At 40.2% G+C, this 23231-nt stretch overlaps 1 protein-coding gene across 3 annotated transcripts in view; it reads right to left on the bottom strand.

Annotated features, from left to right (window-relative positions):
* Positions 1-974: 974 nt before the first annotated feature.
* Positions 975-23231, bottom strand: part of cadm1b (cell adhesion molecule 1b) — a 131665-nt gene continuing 109408 nt past the window's right edge. For all 3 annotated transcript variants that reach the window (XM_056440845.1, XM_056440846.1, XM_056440847.1), the window contains 6 exons: positions 22108-22266; positions 20464-20560; positions 20038-20210; positions 14013-14063; positions 4821-4949; positions 975-4685 (listed from right to left, as the gene is read on the bottom strand). In XM_056440845.1, coding sequence (XP_056296820.1) covers positions 4567-4685; positions 4821-4949; positions 14013-14063; positions 20038-20210; positions 20464-20560; positions 22108-22266 — 728 coding nt within the window. In that variant the 3' untranslated portion in view covers positions 975-4566. The remainder of the gene's footprint in view (positions 4686-4820; positions 4950-14012; positions 14064-20037; positions 20211-20463; positions 20561-22107; positions 22267-23231) is intronic.

Here is a 23231-nt window from a genome sequence, read left to right as displayed (position 1 = left end):
CTCTTTTAGTATTTGTGCTGAACAGGAGCGAACATAATGTGCAGACACAGCTTGTTTCGTTTGCCTTTGTTCACTCACTATTTATTCCCACATCATTTAATTATCTCAGCCAAGCCAAGTGCTACATGCCATCAATCTCAATCAATCAATTAGCCAACTAAACAAGCCATGCTGACATTCGTTCACTCTCAATTTCCCCATTGTGCTAATTACACTTAAACATGTCATTCCAAATTAAAAATGAACATTTAAATGGGATTAGTATTATCTAACTGAAACATCACCCCACTACATTCCTGCATTCATGATGCACTGACAGCTGTTACAGCCGATCAGCCAATGCCTCGTACCTGCGTTTAATTTAGAGTTTTCAAGAGTTTAACCAAAGAAAAAAAAGAGGAAAACCAAGAGAGAAAATTACACAAATTACACATTTGTCATCTTTAAAAATTTCAATTGGCAGGTATTAAATGTTTCTCGAGGGAAGCATTATATTTCAATTATTGTATGAATAAGAGAGAAAAGTCGCTGGTTTCTAAGGTCAAACTATTTCCATTAAAGTTTGAATAATTGTATTGACCTTTACGTGGGATGGATCACTTAAAGTAATGGAAATAATTATGATGACAGCATTGCTTATGGTTATGAACTCGGTTTTGTTCCTCGAAAATACTTATCAATTTGTCAAATCATTAACATTCACATGTTGAACTAGAAACCTTGGTGTCTTTGTGTCCTGTAAAACATTTCTCGCGTCTTTATCTCAATGCACGCTGTCATTCACTCGGATTGCAGCTGCAACTGCTGCTTGCACATCACATTTTCCATCTGTATACTTTTAATTAAATTTTTTCCTCAAGAGCTTTCTTCTTTTGGAGTTTGACAAGTATCAGCAGCTCGATATAAAGTGAACCGGTTTAATCCAGCTAATGTATTCAGCACGTTGAGCGGAGCAATTCACAACAGCACAACACTTTAAACATTGATATCTTTTTATTAAGACAAGAACTTTTCTTATTTTTTTTTTCTTTTCTAAAAATGTTGGTGTGAACCAATACAAAATATGCATGGCCATATGAGAAACATCCCCTCCACTACACAAAAGAAAACAAAATGTCACCTGGGTACAGAGAGAAAATTAGGATGCCACAACAAAACAACTATTTTGGGGAGTATTAAAAACAACCCCCCCCCTCCCCAGGCTTTAACATGAGTGTCATCCTAATATCCAACACATGTTACAGATCGTTCATAAAACTTCATGTCACAGTAAATACACCATCTTTTCATCTATGAAAATGTATGCATGAATCGACTGCAAACTGCAAACAGATGCTTGATTGACTGTTTGTGGTCACATCCTATAATTACTAAATAACCGATACTGTATGAGCAAAGCGTTAAGGTGGAAGAAGAAGAAGAAGTTTCAGGTGACAATGTTGACACTGACTGTACACACTTTTTGTCTGCTTAACAAATCTAGTTTTCTTTCTTTGTGAACTAGGTCTATGCAAATTAATATTTAACATTTACTGTAACAGTGCACCTTATTAAGAGCACAAAAACATGTACAAATAAATAAAAACATGTACATCTTGTGATTTCTTCAGTTTGAATAGCTGTGGTACTACAGTATGTATTTGGGGCCTTTAATTTGCATTCTACCTGAGATGCAAAAAACACAATTATTAACACTCGTGAACCTGAGAGAGTGAAAATAAACATACAAGATATCAAGTATTTAAAAAAAAAATCCAAATACTGGATTAGAATGCTTCCGACAATTTTTTAAAAGTTCCTCAATTAAACGCAGCACTTTATAACCATTTAAGATAAATATCAAACCTCAAACTAAAATGCCATGCACATAACTGTTTCCATGACACCAAACTCTAAAATGTACTTTTAAAGTAGCTTATTATAGCTATTAGTAGTGTGTTCCTTTCTGATTTTACTACCGAGCCCTGCCCTTGCAGATATCCAAATAAATAACAAATGAAGTGGGGAAAATAATAATGAGCGAATTGAAACAGATTTCCGATAACTAATTAAGACAATAAATACTATCAAATATCTTGGCATACAACATTCTAGTCAGTGGAAGCTGCCACACTGCCATGATTAACGAGGACATATTTTAAATTGGATATTTTACTCGTTCCAGCTTTAATTCTCCAAGTTGTAATCGTGATGCAAGTCTGTGGTGCGTGAATAGACAACCTGGATGAGCATTGGACCTGTAGGTTAGAAAGAACAGCTATATACAAGATATACGGTAAGAGTGTATGTGAGGATACTGTAAGATACTAACCATATGCCTCAAAATCAAAGAAGGCACTAACTAAAGTCCTTCGGTTTGTTCAATGATAAGTATCAAGAGGGGGGTTTAAGGCAGTGGTTATCCTTTTTCATAGTACATTTACACATGTTTGTCTTGCAATGCAATGATATCACTCACTTATTACCAAACAGGTTTTTACTTATCAAGCTGTGATACACTGCGTCTCTGTCTGATTTGTGTTGGTAAGTGTGAAAAAATTAACTTGCAAAAGTAGACTGCACTTGTGTGAAGGTTTGAGCCTGCAGGATGACGGTAAGAAAATGATCTTTCCCCAAACCCAGTCTAAAGATTGACACACATCTTTGGTAACTTGTTAGGCAGGGAACACTTGCAAGTTATCAAAAACTTCCCGAAGGTGAAATGTCTTTACAGACAGCAAGGACATATAACTGATTCATGTTTGCAGTGATTTAATTTCTTTATACTCAAATATGGGCAAGGGCAAAAAAAGTACGGTGTATCTCGCAAGGATTTCTAAGCCAGGAAATAAGCAGTGAAAAGGTGTATTCCCCTCCCCCCCCCTCCCCCCCTCCACACTTACTAAGGGTATTCACGTGGATATACCGTGATACCTTTAACCTCACTGAAGGGAATCTTTGCCATTTGAAGTGTAACAATTGTTCTTCCCTTTAACACAGTACCATCTCAATACAAAAACCAATGCCCTGAAAACATTTTCAATTAATCGGTACTGTATTTATTTTAGATGCAAAAATGAAGAATTAGAATGGTGCACACTGCACGGTGGACATTTAGCCTTTGCTGTATACAAGTAATTTTCACTGTTTATACGCACACTCGCATAATTATTATATTTGGTCACGGGTCGACCGTGTGGGTGATATACACATTTTAATAATTTCTTGTTTTCCAAACAAAGCAGGCTGAACCCGATATCCAACAAATAATACATTTGAGTGAGATTTCATGATCTGGAACAGTCACTCTTTTATAGTAGTTACTACAAGGTCAGAGTAAAGTTTGAGCCTTAAACCCATATAATCGCAGATCTGTGATTGTCAGGCGATTGTAACTGCCTTTTGGATCTGTACTTGTTAGCCGTTTTCTGCCATGTTTTTGGTCCATCCATCCAAAGGATGTTAAAAAAAATTAATTGAGACAAATGAAAGCTAATAAACTCCATCTGGAAAGAGGCGCTGTTTTTAAGTAGTTTGACACTTTCTTACCAAGAGTTAAATGAGAAGATCATTACCTCTCTTATGTGTGCACGCTTAAAAAAAAAAGAAAACAGACGACAGCAAATGTTATCTGATAGTGTTGATATACTGCTGGGTCATTTAATAAGCAGATAGAAAATCAAACAGAGTTGAAAAAGAGAAAGAAAATGGTTCCGATTTTCTCTATAGTAACTTGAACTCTATATCATGGCACATTACAGCTGTCAGGATGTCTGACTGTACTCCACAATACCCTAAACAAATACTATACTGACCTCACATCTACTAAATGTCAGATGTCCTCTTGAAACCAACGAGCGACCAGTTTACTTTTCGGTTCGGTGTGAAATGTTACTTAACGGCACTCCTACGTCACTTCCAGGAACAAATACGTTCTATGATGGGCATGATTACTCACAACTGTTACATTAGTAATCAACACAGTGAACCTGACCTCGAAAGGAGGGGGAGTGAAATCTGCGCTGAAGTCTGTTGAAACTGAACTGTGATGATTGTAGGACTTTGACCCAGTGGGGAGAAATGTGTTGACACTGTGTTCCAGTTACCGAACAGAGTCAGAAAAAAAAGAAAGAAAATGTGTATGAGCCGGCGACTCAGATCTGGGTACGTGAGCTAAAAGCTGCAGCACACATAGACCGACACCAGGCCCATTTCATCTCCGGAAGCCAAATGCAACAGAGGCTCAGGTTACATTGAAAAAGAAAGAAATCCAATCCAACAAGCATGAGAAGGGGGGAAAACAACAAAAGAAAGAAATGAAATAGAACAAGGCACAAAATTGTCTGTAAAATAATTGAACTGTACAGAATAGGCCCCGGCAGTCCAGGAAGGGTCGGATAGGAGACTCAGCAACGCTTCTTCTTACCACTTGGCCGTGCCAGTCCAACTTTCCACTTTCTTTTCTTCCTCTTTAAATCTCGACCTCTCCGCCACCAAGCCTTTGCGGAACCAATCAGAGTTAGACATAATGCTCCTACAGCACCACCACCACCAGCATCCCCACCCGTCTCTCCTGGCCTGTCCAGTTTAGATAAAGTACTCCTTCTTCTCGTCCGTGTTGTTGTGTCCGCCCTCCGCATTGATGATGGCTGTGTCTGCATCGGCTGCATCGTCTGCCCCTTTGGCTTCATGTGTGAAGTAAGTTCCTTCAAAAGTAGAGACAAGTACAAATTAGCCGCGCACCTCAACCACCTCATGCGCACTTCTGAAAGCATAACAAAAAGAAAAAGAAAAGCACTTGGAAGCACAGATGTGTTCATGATCAAGTATGATTGCCTTACCTTTGTGTCTGGCAAAGTATCGACCAAGAACAATGAGTGCACATAGGATGGCAAACATCACCACGGCAACCACTCCTCCGACGACAGCGTGGTCAATTTTCTGTGGTGCCCCCTCACCGGCTCTGGAGTCTGAAACCAGGACAATAAGCGCAAATAATTTCATGATCAGTAAACTGCCTCCGCCAGTCACTAATGTCTTCGCACAGACGTGAACCCCACTGCAAGCTGTGGCCATTACATCATGAGGCTTCTAAAATACACGAAAGTGGTTTGTTTTCTCTTCTCTCAAAAGCATTTGAGCTGGACCTAACCTCAGAGGAAACACTTGAAAAGGTTGTTGAGCGAAAGGCCAGCTTATATTGATTGCCAGTAAAGATGGATAGTTAATGGTTCACGGTTGCAAGTTCACCTCTTTAGTTCTGCCAAAAATTATCGCTGAGAGTTTGAAGTCAGAATATCAATACCACTCTCTTGTCTGTAAAGGTACGTTCACACCAAAAGCGACGCAATTTTTCCGCGCGACCGAATCCCATGAAAAGTCAACGCGCATGTGTCCGTGTGTCCGCGGCGCTTTTGGTGTGTAGCCTACGTACCTTTAGGCGAATGTGAAGCTATACTAGCCAGCAGTGGCTAGCTTAGCTTAGAACAAAAACTGGAAACATGGAACCTCTAATGCGCACTAATTAACACATGTCATCTGTGTAATCCATACAAAACTAGAACGGGCACTCGGTAGAGCGCATACCTTCGCATATCACAAGATTGGGCATTGAATTATGAACATTTTGACATTAGTTGCATGCCAATTGGATAAAGATTGACCGTGCTATGGTAAGAAGATGTTGACCTTTTCATGACCTTGACCTTGACCTTTGACCTGATTGATCCCAAAATCTAATCAAATGGTCCCCGGATAATAACCAATCATCCCACCGAATTTCATGCGATTCAAGAAGATGTTGACCTTTACATGACCTTGACCTTTGACCCGATTGATCCCAAAATCTAATCAAATGGTCCCCGGATAATAACCAATCATCACACCAAATTTCATGCGATTCGGTTTAATACTTTTTGTGTTATGCGAGTAACACGTATACAAATAAATAAATAAATAAATACTTGGCGATCGAAACATAACCTTCCGCATTTTCGATGCGAAGGTAACCAGAGCGTAACTGATTCAACAGCAAACTCTCGGCAAGACGGTGAGTAAGCCTATTTGCCGAACTATTCCTTTTATAAGATAAAAACAGTATCTATTACTTGAACATGTTTGAAATAAAGTCTGATGGGTGCCGATGTTATACAACCGTATATATTTATGATGTTATCCTGTTGAACCAGGCTCTCCTTCCATGAACGCTTTTAGTGCTTCAAATCGCTGAAATGGCTGCTTGAGCCCCTTGACTGAGCAATTTTGAAAAATGTTTTAAGACAGTTATTTCACCATGAAACAGGAGACACCGTCTGCAATTTCATCGAGAGTTCACACACTGTAGAATACAATGTGATTTAAGAGGCCATTTCTGGAAGTTATAGAGCTCAATCATCAGAAATAGACACAACTCTGGAGATAAATTGGCGCCCGGTGTCCCCATGCAGAGAAATACGTGGCTGCCTCAGGTGTCAGAGAGTATCACTGTTTAGCCAGATTTATCCGTGCACCACAGTAGAACAAGGGAAAATTTGAAGCCTTTAAATTTCCAGTCTCAGAATAGTTTAGAGGCATTTATCAATAGTCTATATCTGTGCACATTTGGACTGATGGAGGAGTGGCAGGCGAGGGAATGGCTGCACTGTTCTTTGCTGCATGAGAGAGCAGCTCAATTTTCCATCAATCTCACTAGCCATGCTCTGAACTTAAATGATTTTGATAAAAGACGAGCGAAGAGAGCAGAATTTCTCAACACTGTGATGGCGTAGTAATAAGTGGAGTTGAAGGGTCGCACACAATTTCCATTCACATCTCAACCTTGAAAAAAAACCCTACAACCTAGTTCAAGTTGGATTCAGCTTAGAACGAGGACATTTGGAAGTGCTTTAAAAGAAATGAAGTAATTAGCTAATTACTGAGAAAAGTTTTGCGTCGGCTGAGCGCCCACTTAAAATGAACTTGTCTGTACGTCCGGCTAAGTGAATCAGAGATGCGCAGGGCGCCGTTTGTTTACTGATGTCAGATAGCACAGCTCATTCCCCGTTGAGAGGAAACGGCCCATGCTCCATGCTAATGAACATTCAACACAAAATGGCCTGTGCACATGCTTTGCCCCCCCCACACACACACTCAAATTGTTGCCCGTTGTCTTCCTTTTGACACATCCGCAAGGAAACATGCAGGGTCTCTGCACACTGAGGAAGTGTTTTATTAACAGATAGAAATATTTGCCCAGGGTAAGCACCTAGACTCTATAAAAAAAAAAAGTCAAACTAAAAAAATCCCATAACACCTACAGTATCAACTGCTATGGTTGGTTGCATATCATGTTGCCAGTATTAAGCTCACTGGTTTGCAGTTCTGTATTTATTACAAGGGGGGGGGGGGTGCAAAAACATGATCTCAAATTCAATATAAATGTTACTGTTGTGTTGAGTTTTATCTAGTTTGCAGTGTTGCTGCAGCCTGCATTACATTGTGAGGCGATGATGACACATGTTACATAAAGCAATGCAATACAAAGGTCTAAAGCCTATTGTAAGCTGACTTTAAACATGAAAGTCAGTAGTTATGAGGTGTACTGCTTTGTGAAAACAATTGGCCAAGATATAATGAGGCTCTGAAGCAAGATTTTCTTATGTCTGAACATGTTATTTGAGTTATATCCGATTTACAATCAGCATTCAATAACAAGAGTTTGAAAGATGGGTGCATTTACCAGTCAGGCAGGCTCTTACAGATGCAATGTATTGAGGGAAATGACATAGTATCTTGTGGCTGGAGATGGATCTAAATAAGGGACCAAAAGTTACAATATCCCAGCCTCTGCGGCACCAATTGTCTCCATTTCTTTGTAATGGATCAAATTCCAAACCGAGTTCATGTGATAACTACCCCTTTCGGAGTTACATAACAGAATTTCCGTTGTTATTTTTACAAAACACCTTGATATTTTCCTCAATCCAACAGAATACTTTGGATGCCAAAACCTAAAAAAGCTGTTCCCTGTGAGGACGGAATTTTGTATTGAAAGACTGTATGCATGTAACGAGTGAACAAACCACACGTGTTGCTGGACATTCATTGGAAATCGTGCAAAGAATGAAAGAAACAATGGTTGGTATGAAAAAGATATCATACAAACCATTGTACGAGGTTATGTTGAACCACATCAGTCTTCATAGTGCTTGTATTCAAAGTGTTGTGGAATTTCCCCATGGAATCACTGACCATTGGGGCCTGCTTTGTTTCAGTGTCGTGGACAGGAAGAACCCCCTGACCTGACGATTATTGAGTCACCCACTTTACTGATCTACGGCCCCGTCTGTCACCTATGAGTCAGCCAACTTAATGAATCATAACGTGCCGGCCTGTCCCTTTTGTGCTGTTTGCAGATCTGATGGTGGAAATAATAACGGGATCATTCTATGACATCTCCGCATTTGGGTAACAACGTGTGTTTTGGACTCCCGAAGTGCGAATCTGTGGGCGACCTGACCAAATCTCTGACCTCAACAAGAAAAGATTTTCTTTATCAAGCGTCATTGCTATCACTCCCCTCTCTTCTTGTGTAGATTGGTTTGTCATTCAGTGCTCTAACACAGCCGTGATTAAGAGTGTGATTCCCTCAGGCCGTCCGTGTTCAATAAATACGCATCCAGAATCAAGCACAGTGCTTAAAATGAAATAGAAAACTCCAAATGACAGAGAATGTTATTACAGCAGCCTTTGTGGCCTCACACTTGAAATAAGTAGAATTTGATGATGTCTGTAATGTAGCTGGTGTCCATACCGCCGGCACAACTCTGCTCACGATGGGGAGTGCTGACATGCCCACACCGGCGTCCTGACAGGATGTGCACAGCCATGGGATTTACGGGGGAATAAAGAGGATTTGCAAGCAACTGATGGCCGTGTCTGCGCGACGGTGAAATCTGCTCCACTGAAATTTGCTTCGCTGAACTCCCAGTACCACATGCTTTACAGCCGCACCTTTCTGGAATGACTAATTGTTGCTCCGGTCAGCATCCTATCAGACTATCTGTCAAAGCTGCAAGCTTGTCACCAGGCTGATAACATGGAACATAATTTCATTTCCCCCATCTTTTTTTCTCTTAATAGTTTTCTACTCACATAACAAGACAAGTCTCTCACACACACACACACACACACACACACGGACACGCGCGCTTGCTCACACACACACACATTACAATTTATAGATGTAATTAAATGGATATAATTGAAACAATGACTCTCTTGCATTGAAAGAGCAAAGCCGTCACTTGCACTGAATAGACTCTCCCAGTAACCTTTTCCTGTACAGTGGCAGGACAATTGGGCAGCGCTGTGGAATAAACTTGAGGACCGTCAAAAGACATTTTTGCAGCATTGAACTGCTAACATCTGTGCCTTTTGTATTCGTTGCTGTTCTAAAAAGGAAATGAACATAAAGAGATGAACAGAAATCGGCAATCTCCACCAAATAATGTTTCGTATTGCTGTTGTAGCGGACCATCAACAGAGAACAATATTGTCTTCAATTGAATTCCAATGCCACTGCTCGCTCACTAAATAGATTATCTGAGTTCTTTGTAATAACCCAAAGGAGTGATTCAAAGATGTGCAAAAACAGCTGTGACATTTGCAGAAATACGAGTGAAGGTCTGACTACAACTAATAAAATGGCAAATGAATGGAAATTGTGAAAGCAAACTTAAACTCCTTGTTGGCAGCTTATTGTATCTTTTGAGATTGGCAAACTTCTCCGCACAAAAGCCGGGAGCACTCTCCACCTCGTACTTCTCCACCTCGTACTTCTCCTTCAACGTTTTCAAGGTGAGGAAAGAATTTGACAAAAATAATGTAAATCGCTTGCTCTCTTTCCAAAGTTGCTGGCATCTAACATGCCACAAAAGTAAACCTTATCAGCCAAACATGAGGGCACGATGAGAGTTCATTGGCACGTAACATTCAATCTCCAAACCCTTAAGTGCTGCGTAGAGCTCTCATAATCATTCACTAGTGCTCTATGAAAAAAACAATATTACTGCAGTGAAACACTCATTTAACTTTAGAGTTGGCTGGCATTACTAACCTATTCCCTGGAGACCAATTAAAATGGACCATTACAATATTTTCTTACTTTAATAACTGTTTAAAGGAAAGAAAGAAACACCTCAGGTTAGAAAAAAACAATTTCAACTGGGAATCAGAGTAAACAAATGTGAGGGGGAAAAGCAATTAGCATTTTTAAATTATTCTTTAATTTTTCCAATGAAATACTTCAAAGAGAAATGATACATGTGAGAGTTAAATCAACGCTAGTAAATGTTTAATGGCTCATTATGTTGAATACTAAATCCACTCATCACGATTTTTGTTGAAGTAAAAATATTATATAGAGTTTGAGGCTTGAATCCCAAGATTAAACAACAGTGGAAACCTGCCAACACCTCAGTGCTAAGGGAAGAAACAGCCAACAAAACATGTATGAAAACCTGCCAGATATGGATTCCTGTGGAGCAATTTGACATGATCTACTCAAAAAGAATCCATGTGTTTGTCAGAACAAATAAAAGGGAATGATCCATGTATATATTCCGTGCACCGCATGTTAAAGTACAAATCCCTGACGGCTTAGCCAAGCAAGCAATAAATAACTATTTTATGGTTCACAGTATTATCAATTATCAAGGACGCAGTACTGGCCTACTACCAACGATTCATACACTCGGTCATACTCATTGAATGTGTTGTAACTCTGTAATGATTCCTTCTGGTCACATGACATCTATTGCTTCTGTCCATCCCGGAGAGGGATCCTCCTCTGTTGCTCTCCTGAAGGTTTCTTCTCTTTTTTTCCTGTGAAAGTTTTTTCTATTTCTTGGGAGTTTTTCCTGATCCGATGCGAGGTCCTGGGACAGGGATGTCTTATGTGTACAGACTGTAAAGCCCTCTGAGGCAAATGTGTAATTTGTGATATTGGGCTATACAAATTAAACTGAATTGAATTGAATATAAAGGCCAAACTCAGGTTCGTGTGTCGAGTAATATTTGCTGACAAAGCTCTTTTTGGCATCTCATTTACAACTTGTACCCTCAAAGCTGAGGGCTGTTAACCCCAGAAAACAAAGCTGTGTGATGTTTAGGTTTTATATTCCTTTTAGATAATCCAGCAGAGGTCCTATCGCAGAAACATAGGGTCTTTTTAATGAAGTCTTCAACATAATTCCTTGTTCCGTGTCTTTCCTCTGGCTCCCCTCGACAAGCTGGGTGAAGCTGGGTGAGTGAGTAGTGGGGGGCGGGGGGTGACTGAAGGCTTAGCCGGGATATCATGTCCCTGCCTTGGATCATCTCTGAGCATCTGACGAGCTGGAGCATTATCGCCACAGACTCTCTTTATTCCTTCAGAGTTGGGGATTCTGGGTAAATTCAACCCTCTTCCCCAGGAAGAAATACAGCCTGTACAATACAAGCTTGTGGAGTAAAAATGACACTGAAAGACCTGACAATGTGAACTCCTGTGAAACCTTCTGAACATGAAACAGCAAAGACACAAACAACTGTGAGATTCTGTGCTTCAACATCCCCCACTGCACAAAACCATATTCAGGCCTTGAACTGATGCGTGGGTTTGCAAGGCAACAGCAAGAGGAAAACAACTTAACAGAGGGAAGAAAATACAGCAAGGGAAATCACAACATTTTGGAAATTAAACCCATCTATTATGAATAAACAAAATGGGGAGGCAGTGGGCTAACAATATTTAGAAACTCCCTTTCATGAATTTACTTTCAGGAAAAATGGTGTCCACCGGCTGCTTGGATTTATTGAATGACAGCAATTTGAAAGCTAGATTATTCATTCGGCACGTTCATCTCATTCAAAGTACACAACAAAAGCTATTTGTATACCACCATAAACACTTGAAAACAAGTAAATCTACTTTGTGTTGATTTGTTCATTTTATACAATCCCCATTAGCTTCTGCCACAGCAGTTATTTTACTCCCTGGCACCCACACATTTGGACATAGAAAACAAAGATTCATACAATAATAGAAACAAGGTTCAAACTAAATGTCAAAATATTTCAAAAAAGCTAATTTATCCGTATTCCAATTAGCATAAATTATACAAATAAATAGATCAAATAACCACCTACAATATCAATAAAATCAAAAAGTGTTCCAAACAAGAATGGGTGCAGGGCTAAAGTAAACAATCAGAGATTAAAGACAGATAAGACGACACACTTTGTATTGCGTGATCGTTTATGTTTTTCTTGCTTACAACCGTGTGAGGATTTTTTTTGTTGCAATCAATTAACAAACACACAAAATGAATATGCCATTTTTTGAATCATGAACTCAAACTCTTCTATTGTTATGTGTTAAATGTCCAACGATGTACTGATTGGACCTTTCAGGATACAATAGTCGTTCAGTGGCCCCTGATTACAAGAGGAAATCAAGCTGGTGGTGGAGGCGGCTGTGCCAGGTCACATTCTGGTCATAATGAATGAATACTGTATACTTCCTTATTGGGGAAAATGCTACATTGTGCGGTTATGCTGTTAAGCTTGTGCAGAGCAATCTACCGCAAGCCAGATTACCATTGCCCCTGTGACAGGGTATTTAGAAGAGTAGTGAACTGCAAGAAAGCTCAATTACATCCTCCCAGCATGTGTAGTGCATAAATCAACGTAAATCCTCTTTAAGCCTGTCTTTCGGAAATTACTGGAATGTTTGCAGAAGAAAACACGGAGACGGCTACATGAGTGCAACTCAAAGGAGAAGAGCTTTGGGGAGAAACATGCAGAGTATTGCTTACTTCTACAAAAGCAACTTCCTGTTTGAACCACGCCCAGAGACTCAGGGGGCTGAAATGAGTCTGTATGAAGCTTAATCACTTACATACTGCTCATGACATGAGAGATATAGTAAACACAAAAATAAAGTAGGAATTTAAAAAATGAGGAAGCAGCTTGAAACATGCGATGAAGAAGAGCTCCGTCATAGTGGACATATATATTTGTTAAAACCTAGAAGACCACAGAAATGACTACAGACAGTATGTGACCACTGACCCTATTTCTTTATAAATACAGTATATACAATATGCACAAACTAATTATTGAAAAGCCAATTATTTTATTAAATAAATGTATAAATACATTATATCTGCCACATTAGTATAGTGGAGCTTTTGATGCAGTCTCACACTGAGTTTCAAACTTATCATGTGCATATTGTCACTTCAGATTTTAAGCCTGAATTAAATGCAGAGTGGTCATGACAAAAGGGCCAATTTTGCTGTATCTCTAAAGCAGCTATTGATAAACAGATCTATTCTTTAAGGATAGTTTTTTTGTATTGAAATGTCACATGCTGGCATATCCAAATGTCAACTCCCAAGGTTGCCTCGCCATCTGTCGAGCCTTGGCGGTGCTTTTGAAATAATAAAGAGTTTTTCTTTTAAAATGGGGAATGTTCAAATAATTTTTTGCAGGAGAGCCGAATCAAAGTATAAAATAGTGTGTATGAAAGATGCCAAAAGGTTGCTCTGCTAATAACAACCTAAATGAACTGCCTTTCATTCATTTTTATACGTCTTTGAGAAAATAGCTATTGATGTTTTTTGGCCTTGCAAAGACAAGATTTGACTGGCATTTGTAGGGTAGATGTAAAGGGTATTATACTATGATGGATGGGCCGGTTGAGATAGAACTGCAGATGCTGATAAGATAGCAGAACAGCAAAGCAGAGTCCCCACGTTTTCTCAGATCAAACATGGGACTGGAAAGGGCTCTGACAGCCCCGCTACCCGTCCTCAATGTCACCTATCAGCAGCACTATCTGATTACAACTGGCCATCCGCAGTTTCTCTTAGCCTGAGGTACAAGCCCTCGTTCTTTCTCTCCCTGGTCATCTGATTACTATGTATTTAAGCTCACACACACACACACACACACACACACACACGCACACACTCATGATTGTTGAGAGGGACAGTAGTGGGGGCATACAGTACCTTGCGTGTTGACTGGGTTGGTGGTGGGTGTGGGGATAGTAGTGGGAGCATCTAGATGAAAAGAGTAAAAAAAATAAAAAACATGTATAAGGAATAAAGGAAGACAAGAGCAGAAGAATACAAGCATGCTTACCTGCTGATGTTCAGCAGGTAACGTGTTTATCGTTGTCACTACGTCAGCTGCTAATTTTAGCCCGCTAACATTTGAAAATTAGTGCGAAACACAAACTACAGCTGAGGGCATTAGAAGTGTCAGTAGTTTTGTACGTGTTTGGTCATAACCAAAGGCTTGGTCACAGGTTTTTGACTTGATGATGCCAACAACAAGAAGTCAGGAGAACATCCAGTTATCAAAATGTATTTGATATGAATCTGTCAATCAAATTGTACATCAATAACTCATCTGATTGCAAGATTTCAAATGTTATAATGTTAATCTCATGATGATGTCACAGGAATCAGGGAATCACCAAGGTCATGAGGATACATTGTATGGAATTTGGAACCATGAAGGTCTGGACCATAGAAATAAAATAGGAACAGAAGGATCATTCAAATCATCGTAGCAGGGCGGTCCGAGTGGCGGCCATTTTCATGTGTACTGTTTTTATGTGACCGTTGTAGCGGGCTGTATACAATTTCGTGGCCATTCATGCAACAGTTGTTATGATATTTCATTCTGGTTAAAAGTGGTGGATCGTCCGACTTTAGATACCGTCATTAGCATGAAATGGACCACGCTCATTATTGCCTGCGTAAACAGAAAAAGCCACACATATTTCACTTTTCTGGGGTTTTATTATTATATTATGGAACGCTATTGTATTTTTATTTTTCGATTCATGCTTTTATTAATTATGAATAATAATACCAGGCAATCATGGAACGGTATTGCGATTTTCCACGCTCGCCTGCAATAATTGAGTCAAACTGCAAATTAAACCACTCAGAGCCCCGAGCAGCATCCTCCGCCCCACACTGTACTGATTAGGCCTGACAAGAAGCCCCCAACAAAATAATCAGAAAGACAAAATGGAGGGTAGTTCAGGTATTATACGGTACTAAGGAGAGCTGAAAACGTGCTCATCAGGGGAATATATGCCTGGCTCTGGTGCAGGGGAAAGATAGCATGACCCCTCGCTGTGGGAGAGTTTCAGCAGGGGAAATTGGCTGTCTGTCTTCATGCCTTTACTGTCTGCACTTCATCAAAAGACAGCAGTGGGGGACCACACACTCCCAAGCTAATGATAAAACATAAAGGACAGCATAATGTTGCCGCTGGGGATGGAGTGTATGGCGGAGGTGGTGTTGATGGTGGTAGGAGGGTATCGGGATATCAGGCAGAGATTCTGCTGACAGTATTTGAAGAGGGGGGTGGGTTAGATTTCTTTTCCTGTGACCGAAGGCAGTCTGATAGCTGAAATGTCAGTGTCTGGAAGAGGGAAATTGGCCATTCAGGGATGAGGGTCTTCACAAAGGCCAGAATAGGATGTGGCACATATAATATCCAGGCGAACAAGAATTCTCCATGGGCAATTTCCAGGCTGGCTGACTCTGGGCTCAGCATTATGAGGGCTGAAATATGAGAGTATTTTGCAAAGGCCATATTTTCAGGGAGGATTTGTATCAGTGAGGAATTTGATGTGAGAAAATATAACCATAAAGTGAAACAATGTCGGATAAATTGTTTATCTATGCTTGCTTAAACCTGCCTGCCAACACAACAGCAGGGTACAGATTGTGTTTGTCTTTTTGTTTTTCTCCTGCTTAAAAGTTTCTTTTCCATGAAGTTTAATAGAGGTTTTCTGAAAAATGATGTCTGTAAGGGGGTTGTTGTAACTTATCCATTGAATTCAAGGAAAATCAATCTACAAGATAATGTGTTGGAAGTTGTTCTTCACTTTCTTGCACATTTGATGAAACTCGTGTGATTCACAAGGACAGTTTCACAACAGCCTTTCATAATAACAAGGAGACCCATGAGCCCTGTCTGCTCATGTTATGTCAAAACCCAGATAAATCCTTGAATTTGCAGTGGCTTGTGAATCTTTGACTTCTTGTCCATGGAAGATAAATAGGTCAGAAAGTCAACTGTGGGCTAAAGCGTGGTGGTAAAAGCAGCATTGTTTTCCTGCCAACAGGCAATATGTGTGAGTTATAGCACCATGTCACCTCTGAGAGAGACAGGCCTCTCTCTGGTCTGCTCCCTCCCACACTACACTGCAGCCGGGAGGCACAATTTCACTACTGCAGACACATCCATGTGGAGAACCGCATGACAGGCCTCTTTCTCATCCATTCAACCGGCCATATACAATACAAGCGCCGCGATAGGGCTTGATTTGACGTGGATTTAAATCGGCCTAACACCTGTCCGGGCTGTCACACAGTGAAAGGTCATTAGTCATTTTGAAATAGGAAGAGCTCAAAAGACTAGCGGCGGTAGAAAGTGGCAGCAAGATGAAAGAAAATTGGTGGACAATTCAGCTCGGCTCCATCAATAATGCTCGAAGCAAATTGATCAAGAACAAAACAACTAATTAAAATAAAGCTATTTGTTGCATGCCTTTGCAAGTCTTTTTTTGACAGGTGTGTCAAGACTTTAACAGGAGCAAGAGCCCATACATTACAAAACATAACAGTAGAGACGTGAGATAAGACAAGAAAATGGTAATTTTGTGAGTTAAATGTGAAGATAGTGGGCGGGATAAGAGTGGTGGATTGTTTGAAGTTGAGCCTTGCAGCTGAGAACATGGACAAAAATAGCACACATTTCTCATGCTAAGACAATCTGTGCTGCAGAAACACACATCAATTAAACCAATGTAGCAAGCATGATTAGTCTGGGGTAACAAAACCCTCACATGGACCACAACATGATTTTGTCAGGCATTAAATTCTCCAGAAAAGAGGAGTGGAAGTCGCAGACATAATTATATGCGGCTATGAGCATCTTTTACCAATCTCCTGTGTTCCATTACAACGAGCTGGAGTCATCGCGCTTCCTATGCTTTCAACCAGAGAAATGGTGTATAATTGAAATTGGTCTAAGTTGAAAAAAAGTTACGACACGAAGACGTATAGCCACAAGCACAAATGCTGATATAATGTAGATATGCAAGATAATTGCTTTTTATTCTGGCCCTGAGTACATTTGCCTCCCGTTGCCTTGTTTAAGGGGTGCAGCATGAAGCAAATGATTCATGAATTTAAAAGCAGTCAACAGACATTCACAATTTCTTAAATCTCCCCTTCGGTGAAAACCATTAGAATATAATATAACTTCTGTGTGTGAGAATAAACTGACATTCATAAAAAATGTTACATTTTTTTTAAAGTAAAGAAAGGACAGCAAAACACAGTTTGAAAGGGATCTTGACACAACAATTAGGAATTATTTGTGGTAGATTGAGTAAGTCTGCCTTGAGTGAGCTATTTGCTGGCATATGCTGTCCTTTCGTTTGTTAGTGATCATCATGAGCCCATTGGGAACAAGCAGATGCCATCATCTGCCCGGCGGAGCGCGGTGATGAATAACCATGGGGCGGCCGAGTTGTGAGTCACAGTGACAAAGTTCCACATTGTCAGCTGGTGAAATAAATATATAACCATCAGACATGTGATGGTGTGAACATCAGTATATGTTCCATTACTGTGGGTTACTTTTTGCCATGCCATTTAAAATATTTCAGGAGGCAGTTTTATTTTTAGAGTTCCCAGCTGTAGAAATTGAGTTGTAGGTTTCTCTGACAAAGTAAAAAAACTAAACACACAATACAACTCCCCAAAACCTTGCAGAAACTTGCCTCTCCATGAAAACCATATTTACTGCTGGTGGAAAACCATCACAAATGCAGTTATTTTCATAAATGCACATATTTCAGTAACAAAAACATTTGCCAGTGAGAAAAGAAAAAGTTCCATGATGTTTTTTCGACACACATAGCTGTCAACAAGACCTGAACAAGCAGACTGAGTATCGATCAAAACAATATCACCATTCTGAAGCCTGCAATGGTTTTTCTCCACAGAGTGACCTAAATGAGTCCATTTTCAGAAACAGCCTTGCTTTTAGCATAACACTGTGCACCTCAATGATCGATCATCGATCCCGCTGCTTCAGGCACATGCTCGGCTGAAACGGGAGTGCTGGTTTCAGAGGCCAAATGTGACGATCTGCATCGATGTGTGGTAAATCAGGTGACATGCTTTTTGCACCATAGCATAGGTTGGCTATTTCAAACAAAGACCGAGCAGTACTGTTTCTTGCTCATGTAAGAGTAAATTGTATGTAAACTTAATTACATGTATGAGTTATGACTACTAGTTCGTGCTGTTCAGGCGCCTGCAGGTGAGGGTAGAGAGAGAGAGAAGGAGAGAAGAAGAGGAGTAGGGAACAGACAATGAACTCAGAACAATCAGCTATTTGCCAGCCAAATGAATCCCCACGGATGGGATAACATGTGAAACATATAAATAGAAATATTTATAGTAATAATAATAATGAATTAAATATTAATTATATTCTATGTTTCTGATGCCCATCAGTAACATTTGACAGTAGTAAGTATTCGGGTAATGCTGAAGTCATCACATCGAAAGGATCCCCTCCAAACACATTTAAAGATATAATAAAAACGTAATAATACTGTTTTTTTAAATTTGGGTTACCCAAAAAAGTTTGAATACTGAAAAGAAAATGTTCATTTACATCAACACTCATCAAGACTATTTGCAATGGTCACTAAAGCGTGCTTGAATACATGGACACATCTTGAACTCAGATTTAAGGTGAACACAGAAGACAACTTCAACACAGCACATCTATTCTCAAGTGAAGCAACAATAAGTAGAACACATGTTTAAGGTTCGTGCATTGTGGTTTTGACGTGAGCAAAAGCACTACAGATAGGTAGATGGATAGAATAATTAGAATTAAAAAGGGACTCTAATCTCATCCAAACATCAATAAATATTACTAATCCTTTACTTTTTGTTTAACATTTGCCTTACAAGTAACCAAGAATACACCTGTGCTAAGTTTAGATTTCTGGATAAAAACAAATGCAATTTAACTTACAGTAACTTAAAGTAATATTTGTACATATTACTTGAGAGTATATAGAGTACGACAGTTTAAGCCTCCCTGGTTCGGGTATGTTCAGTGCCAGACAATGTTCTTGGCACACAGGCAGAAACAAATTGAAACTTGGGAGTGAAATTCTAAATGCTCTTCGAAACAGCAGGGAGCAAGCGCTCCAAGGAGAGAACGCTAAACTCACCAACAATGGCTGCACCTGCTGCAAATGAATTTCCCCTCATCACCCGTCAGCCAAAAATAGAAAATTAAGGTCCGAGGAGTGTACTGATATCACGTTACATGATTTGTGAATGATTTTAAAACTTCAAAGAGAAAAGTATGTGGTATGGCTGACAGACGTGTTAAAGATAAAAAGAACAAGATGCTACAGTGAGTAGAGCTTCCTACCGGTCGCTGCATTTCTGGCTCAGACAGAAGGGAATTAATTGCATTTAAAGTCCGGATAGAGATATTCCCTTAATTGTCTTTTACTGGTTGGCTGCAGGACACATTGAAATTCCAACAGCTTCAATATAAGTGAACAGAACCAAAGACCATCGATAATATTGATATCGATTCTATATGGTAGCAATATGGAGTTCAGTCCCTAATACGAGGACTTACATGTTTTTTCTTGTGTTTTACAAAGGAATAGTTGGAGATTTTGGGCTCCACTCTTATGTCTGTACGGTAAATATAAAAAAAAGGTGCAGACAGCAGGGAATTAGCTTAGCTTAGCATGAAGACTGGAAACAGGGTATAACCGCTTGCCTCGTTCATATAAACTTAACAAACTGCGTAACAGTAAGATAACAAACAGCCGACCAGCACCTCTAACATACAAGTTTATATCTTGTTTGTTGAATCTGTTTTTTGGGGCTTCTTGCTCTGGATATCGGAGTTGATGGCGTTGTAACATCAAGTACAATGAAGCTTAATACCTACCATATACAAAGAGTGTGAAGTCGTCGTAGGCCTCTCCCACGGTATTGGATGCCACGCAGCGATAGGTGCCATTGTAGGACTTGTTAAGGTTCTCGATGTACAGATCAGAGCCAGTGACCACGGCGTGAGGCGGCATATCCTCGTCTACTCTCAGCCAGTTGATCTGATGGGGACTGGAGAACACAAATACCACACACATCACTCAGGCGCTGTCTATCCACACTGAAAAAAACTAAAGGTCGAATATGAGATTGTCTGAGAAGGGCCATCGGCAGGCCCTGTCTAATGATGTGCTTCATACAGCATGCAAACAACGGGTAACATTTAAATGGTACAATGAAATGTAAAGGGTAACGGGGGTGCTCGGACTGGTCGAACGTATGAAACTTGAAGTGTTGATTTGCATCCATCTGTGTGGATACTCACTGTGGTTTTCCTTCTGCAATACATGTCAAATCTAGATTGTCCCCCTCTCTGGTTAAACCGTCAGGATATGTCACCATAACCTTCACTTCTGGTTTATCTGAAAAGAAAGAATTTGCCATACTCCAGTGTCATGAGTTCAAACACAACTGGCCTTTACTTCATATCTGCACCCAAAGCAACCGTTGAAGTCAGAGAGGATGATGGAATGATTATCCTATGAGCTCAGTAGACCACCAGCAAGCCACAGTACCTTACAACAAACTTAGTTTTTTCTTTCTTATCAATGCTAGGCAAAGATTACCCAAATGTCAAGCGGTTTCAGTCAAGCTTTTCTCTTCCTTGAAAGGTCAGACAAAACAGTAGTCTACCCGAAAAACAGAAATTAATATTCGACACAGACAACAAAAGGGTGCCGTAACCTTTCTTTGATGTTAAGCAGTGTAAGCCTCTATTACCTTTTCAATCAATGCACCAATTAAAGGACGCCTTATTTTCTACCCCTTGTGGTGACTGTATCCCATGGGCCAAGGCACCAGAAAGCCTTCAGACCAGAGTGCCAGGACTTTATGAAGGCAGTCAGTGAGAAACTCACAGTACACCGGTGATACTCAAATTACCAGCTACTGGGGAGCCGGGTCGCTGATCATTTTCTAATATCCGTTGAAAATAAATGTATTCACATTTTTATTGTTTTGTAATTTTATTGTAAATAAGATAGCATTATAAAGTATCGAAATATAAAAATAGCAATACCCCCGGGCATTTTAATTTAAATTATTATTAACTGCCCCACGGTCTCCTCAGTGGACCCCGAACAAAGCAGGCTGAGTATCACAGCAGTGCATCTATGATTTGATGATTGGAGGATACACTAAGAGTCCACGTAGTCATTATGTTACTCCACCTCTAATGCTTCTTGCACACATGGTTTTGGCTTTGAGACACTCACATCATTTAATTCATGAAAGCCAGTACTACCAATTCTAGCTTAGCGTTCCTCTTTAAAGGAAAATGGTGGTTTATTTCAACTTGGTTTATCTTCCATAAATGTGGCCCTAGTGACTCTCAGGGTCATGCTAAATTTGCACTTGCCATCTTTATTGTCGAGAGGATGTAGATCCCCATGAATTTAGCTGTAAGATCCACTCCAGGTGGAATACTCCCCAAGATTACCTTTGGTCGGACTCTGAAACAAGAGTTTGAATTGATTAATTTCAATCACAAACGTGGTTTGTCCTCAAGACAAACTTCGACGAATAGCCAGCAGACTAAAAGTCCAACACTTGCTTGTATGTGTCCTCCTCTGAGTTGAATAGCTGGTTCTATTAATATAAATATTACAACTCTCTTCAAGACGCACACATGTGCTTGTGGACGCTGTCTGTGTTGCTGGCTTGTTAAGATGTTAGCTGCGTATTATCCTACCAGTTATTTATTGTCATCTTTCCAAGTATGCTGTTATAAACTTGTGTTATTGTTAGTGCAGTACCTTTCAAATGATCAGAAGTGCATGTCATGGGCCTACACTACCCCCAGATAATTTGTTAGGCCCCTAACTAGCCCAAGAAAGAGAGTGATAGCACTCTCTATGGGCCTTGGCATTGGCCTTGCGTTGAAAAAGTACAACGGTTTGAGGTCACTCACATAGCACGTCCAAGTGTCTTTGAGCCAGGAGGTCCTTTACAGCTGGGTGCTCAATGATGCAGTCCACTGGCACTCCATCATCCTCTTTGGTGACAGAAATTCTGACACGGCTTGAGACGGTGAACATCCTGTCATACGTCTCCTCAACTGTTGTCTCACCTAGAAAAACAGCACAAGCACCAGAGGGGGGAAAAGTTAATAATAATCTACAATCCTGGAGCCAAAGTGGCCATAATGACCAAATTGTTATAGCTATGAAGAGCAAATTACCTGTCAAAGTTGAGTGCTTTCAAATGTCATTTACATTTAATTCATGATTCAGTGATGCGGCGCCCAAACAGGACTTTGGGGGATTCAAGAAAGCACATGGCCTTCGATTCTGCCGAGAGCAACGAGGAGAGGCGAGGTCATAAACGCCTGATAATGAATGCCTCTGCAGCTTGAGGGGTTGAGCATTGTTGGGGCTAACCCTGCAGTAATCTGCTGCCCACTCGGCCCTAGGCTGTCAGAGGGGCATTCATTTAGAGAGCATTAGAATGCCACAGGGGCAACGCATTAGCTGCAGTGCTGTGTGATGGTTTACCCGCACCTAATGAAGTGAGGAAATAATTACAGCCCCACTCTGACCTGCAGCACACTTCCATTTCAGCCTTGTCACAGGGGAGCCTGGCTGGACTCAGGGAGGGCCAAACGCAGTTGTTCCACAGGTGATGATCGCCAATACACACATATGTGGCCTCTTGATGGACATTAACCCCCGTGTAACACCCACCCACCGAGGACCGCCGCCATAAAAACGGAAGCACTCGGATAGGTAACTGGCCAATGTGCACACTGGCATTTAATTTGACTACTCTGGAAACTGCGGTGAGCAAACAGGCCGTTTGAAAAGAACACTTCCTGTCAGAGTAACAAGCAAGTAACATAAAGAGAGTAACAGCAAAGATAACAGTGTGATGAGAATTCATTTAAAATGAATGGCTTTCATTCACACACTGTGCCTATTTTTGCTGCAGAATTAATCAGATGGTGAAATCAATTTTTAAACACTTTAAAAAAGCAAATGACAAAATTACTGCTGTTTTAACCTGCATTAAACGTGTTACATTCTACATAATGTAGGA

Source organism: Pseudoliparis swirei, chromosome 20 (assembly GCF_029220125.1).
Source record: "Pseudoliparis swirei isolate HS2019 ecotype Mariana Trench chromosome 20, NWPU_hadal_v1, whole genome shotgun sequence".
Classification (NCBI taxonomy): Eukaryota; Metazoa; Chordata; class Actinopteri; order Perciformes; family Liparidae; genus Pseudoliparis; species Pseudoliparis swirei.
Note: the sequence above shows the minus strand (reverse complement) of the source record. Positions and strands in the feature narration are given on the sequence as shown.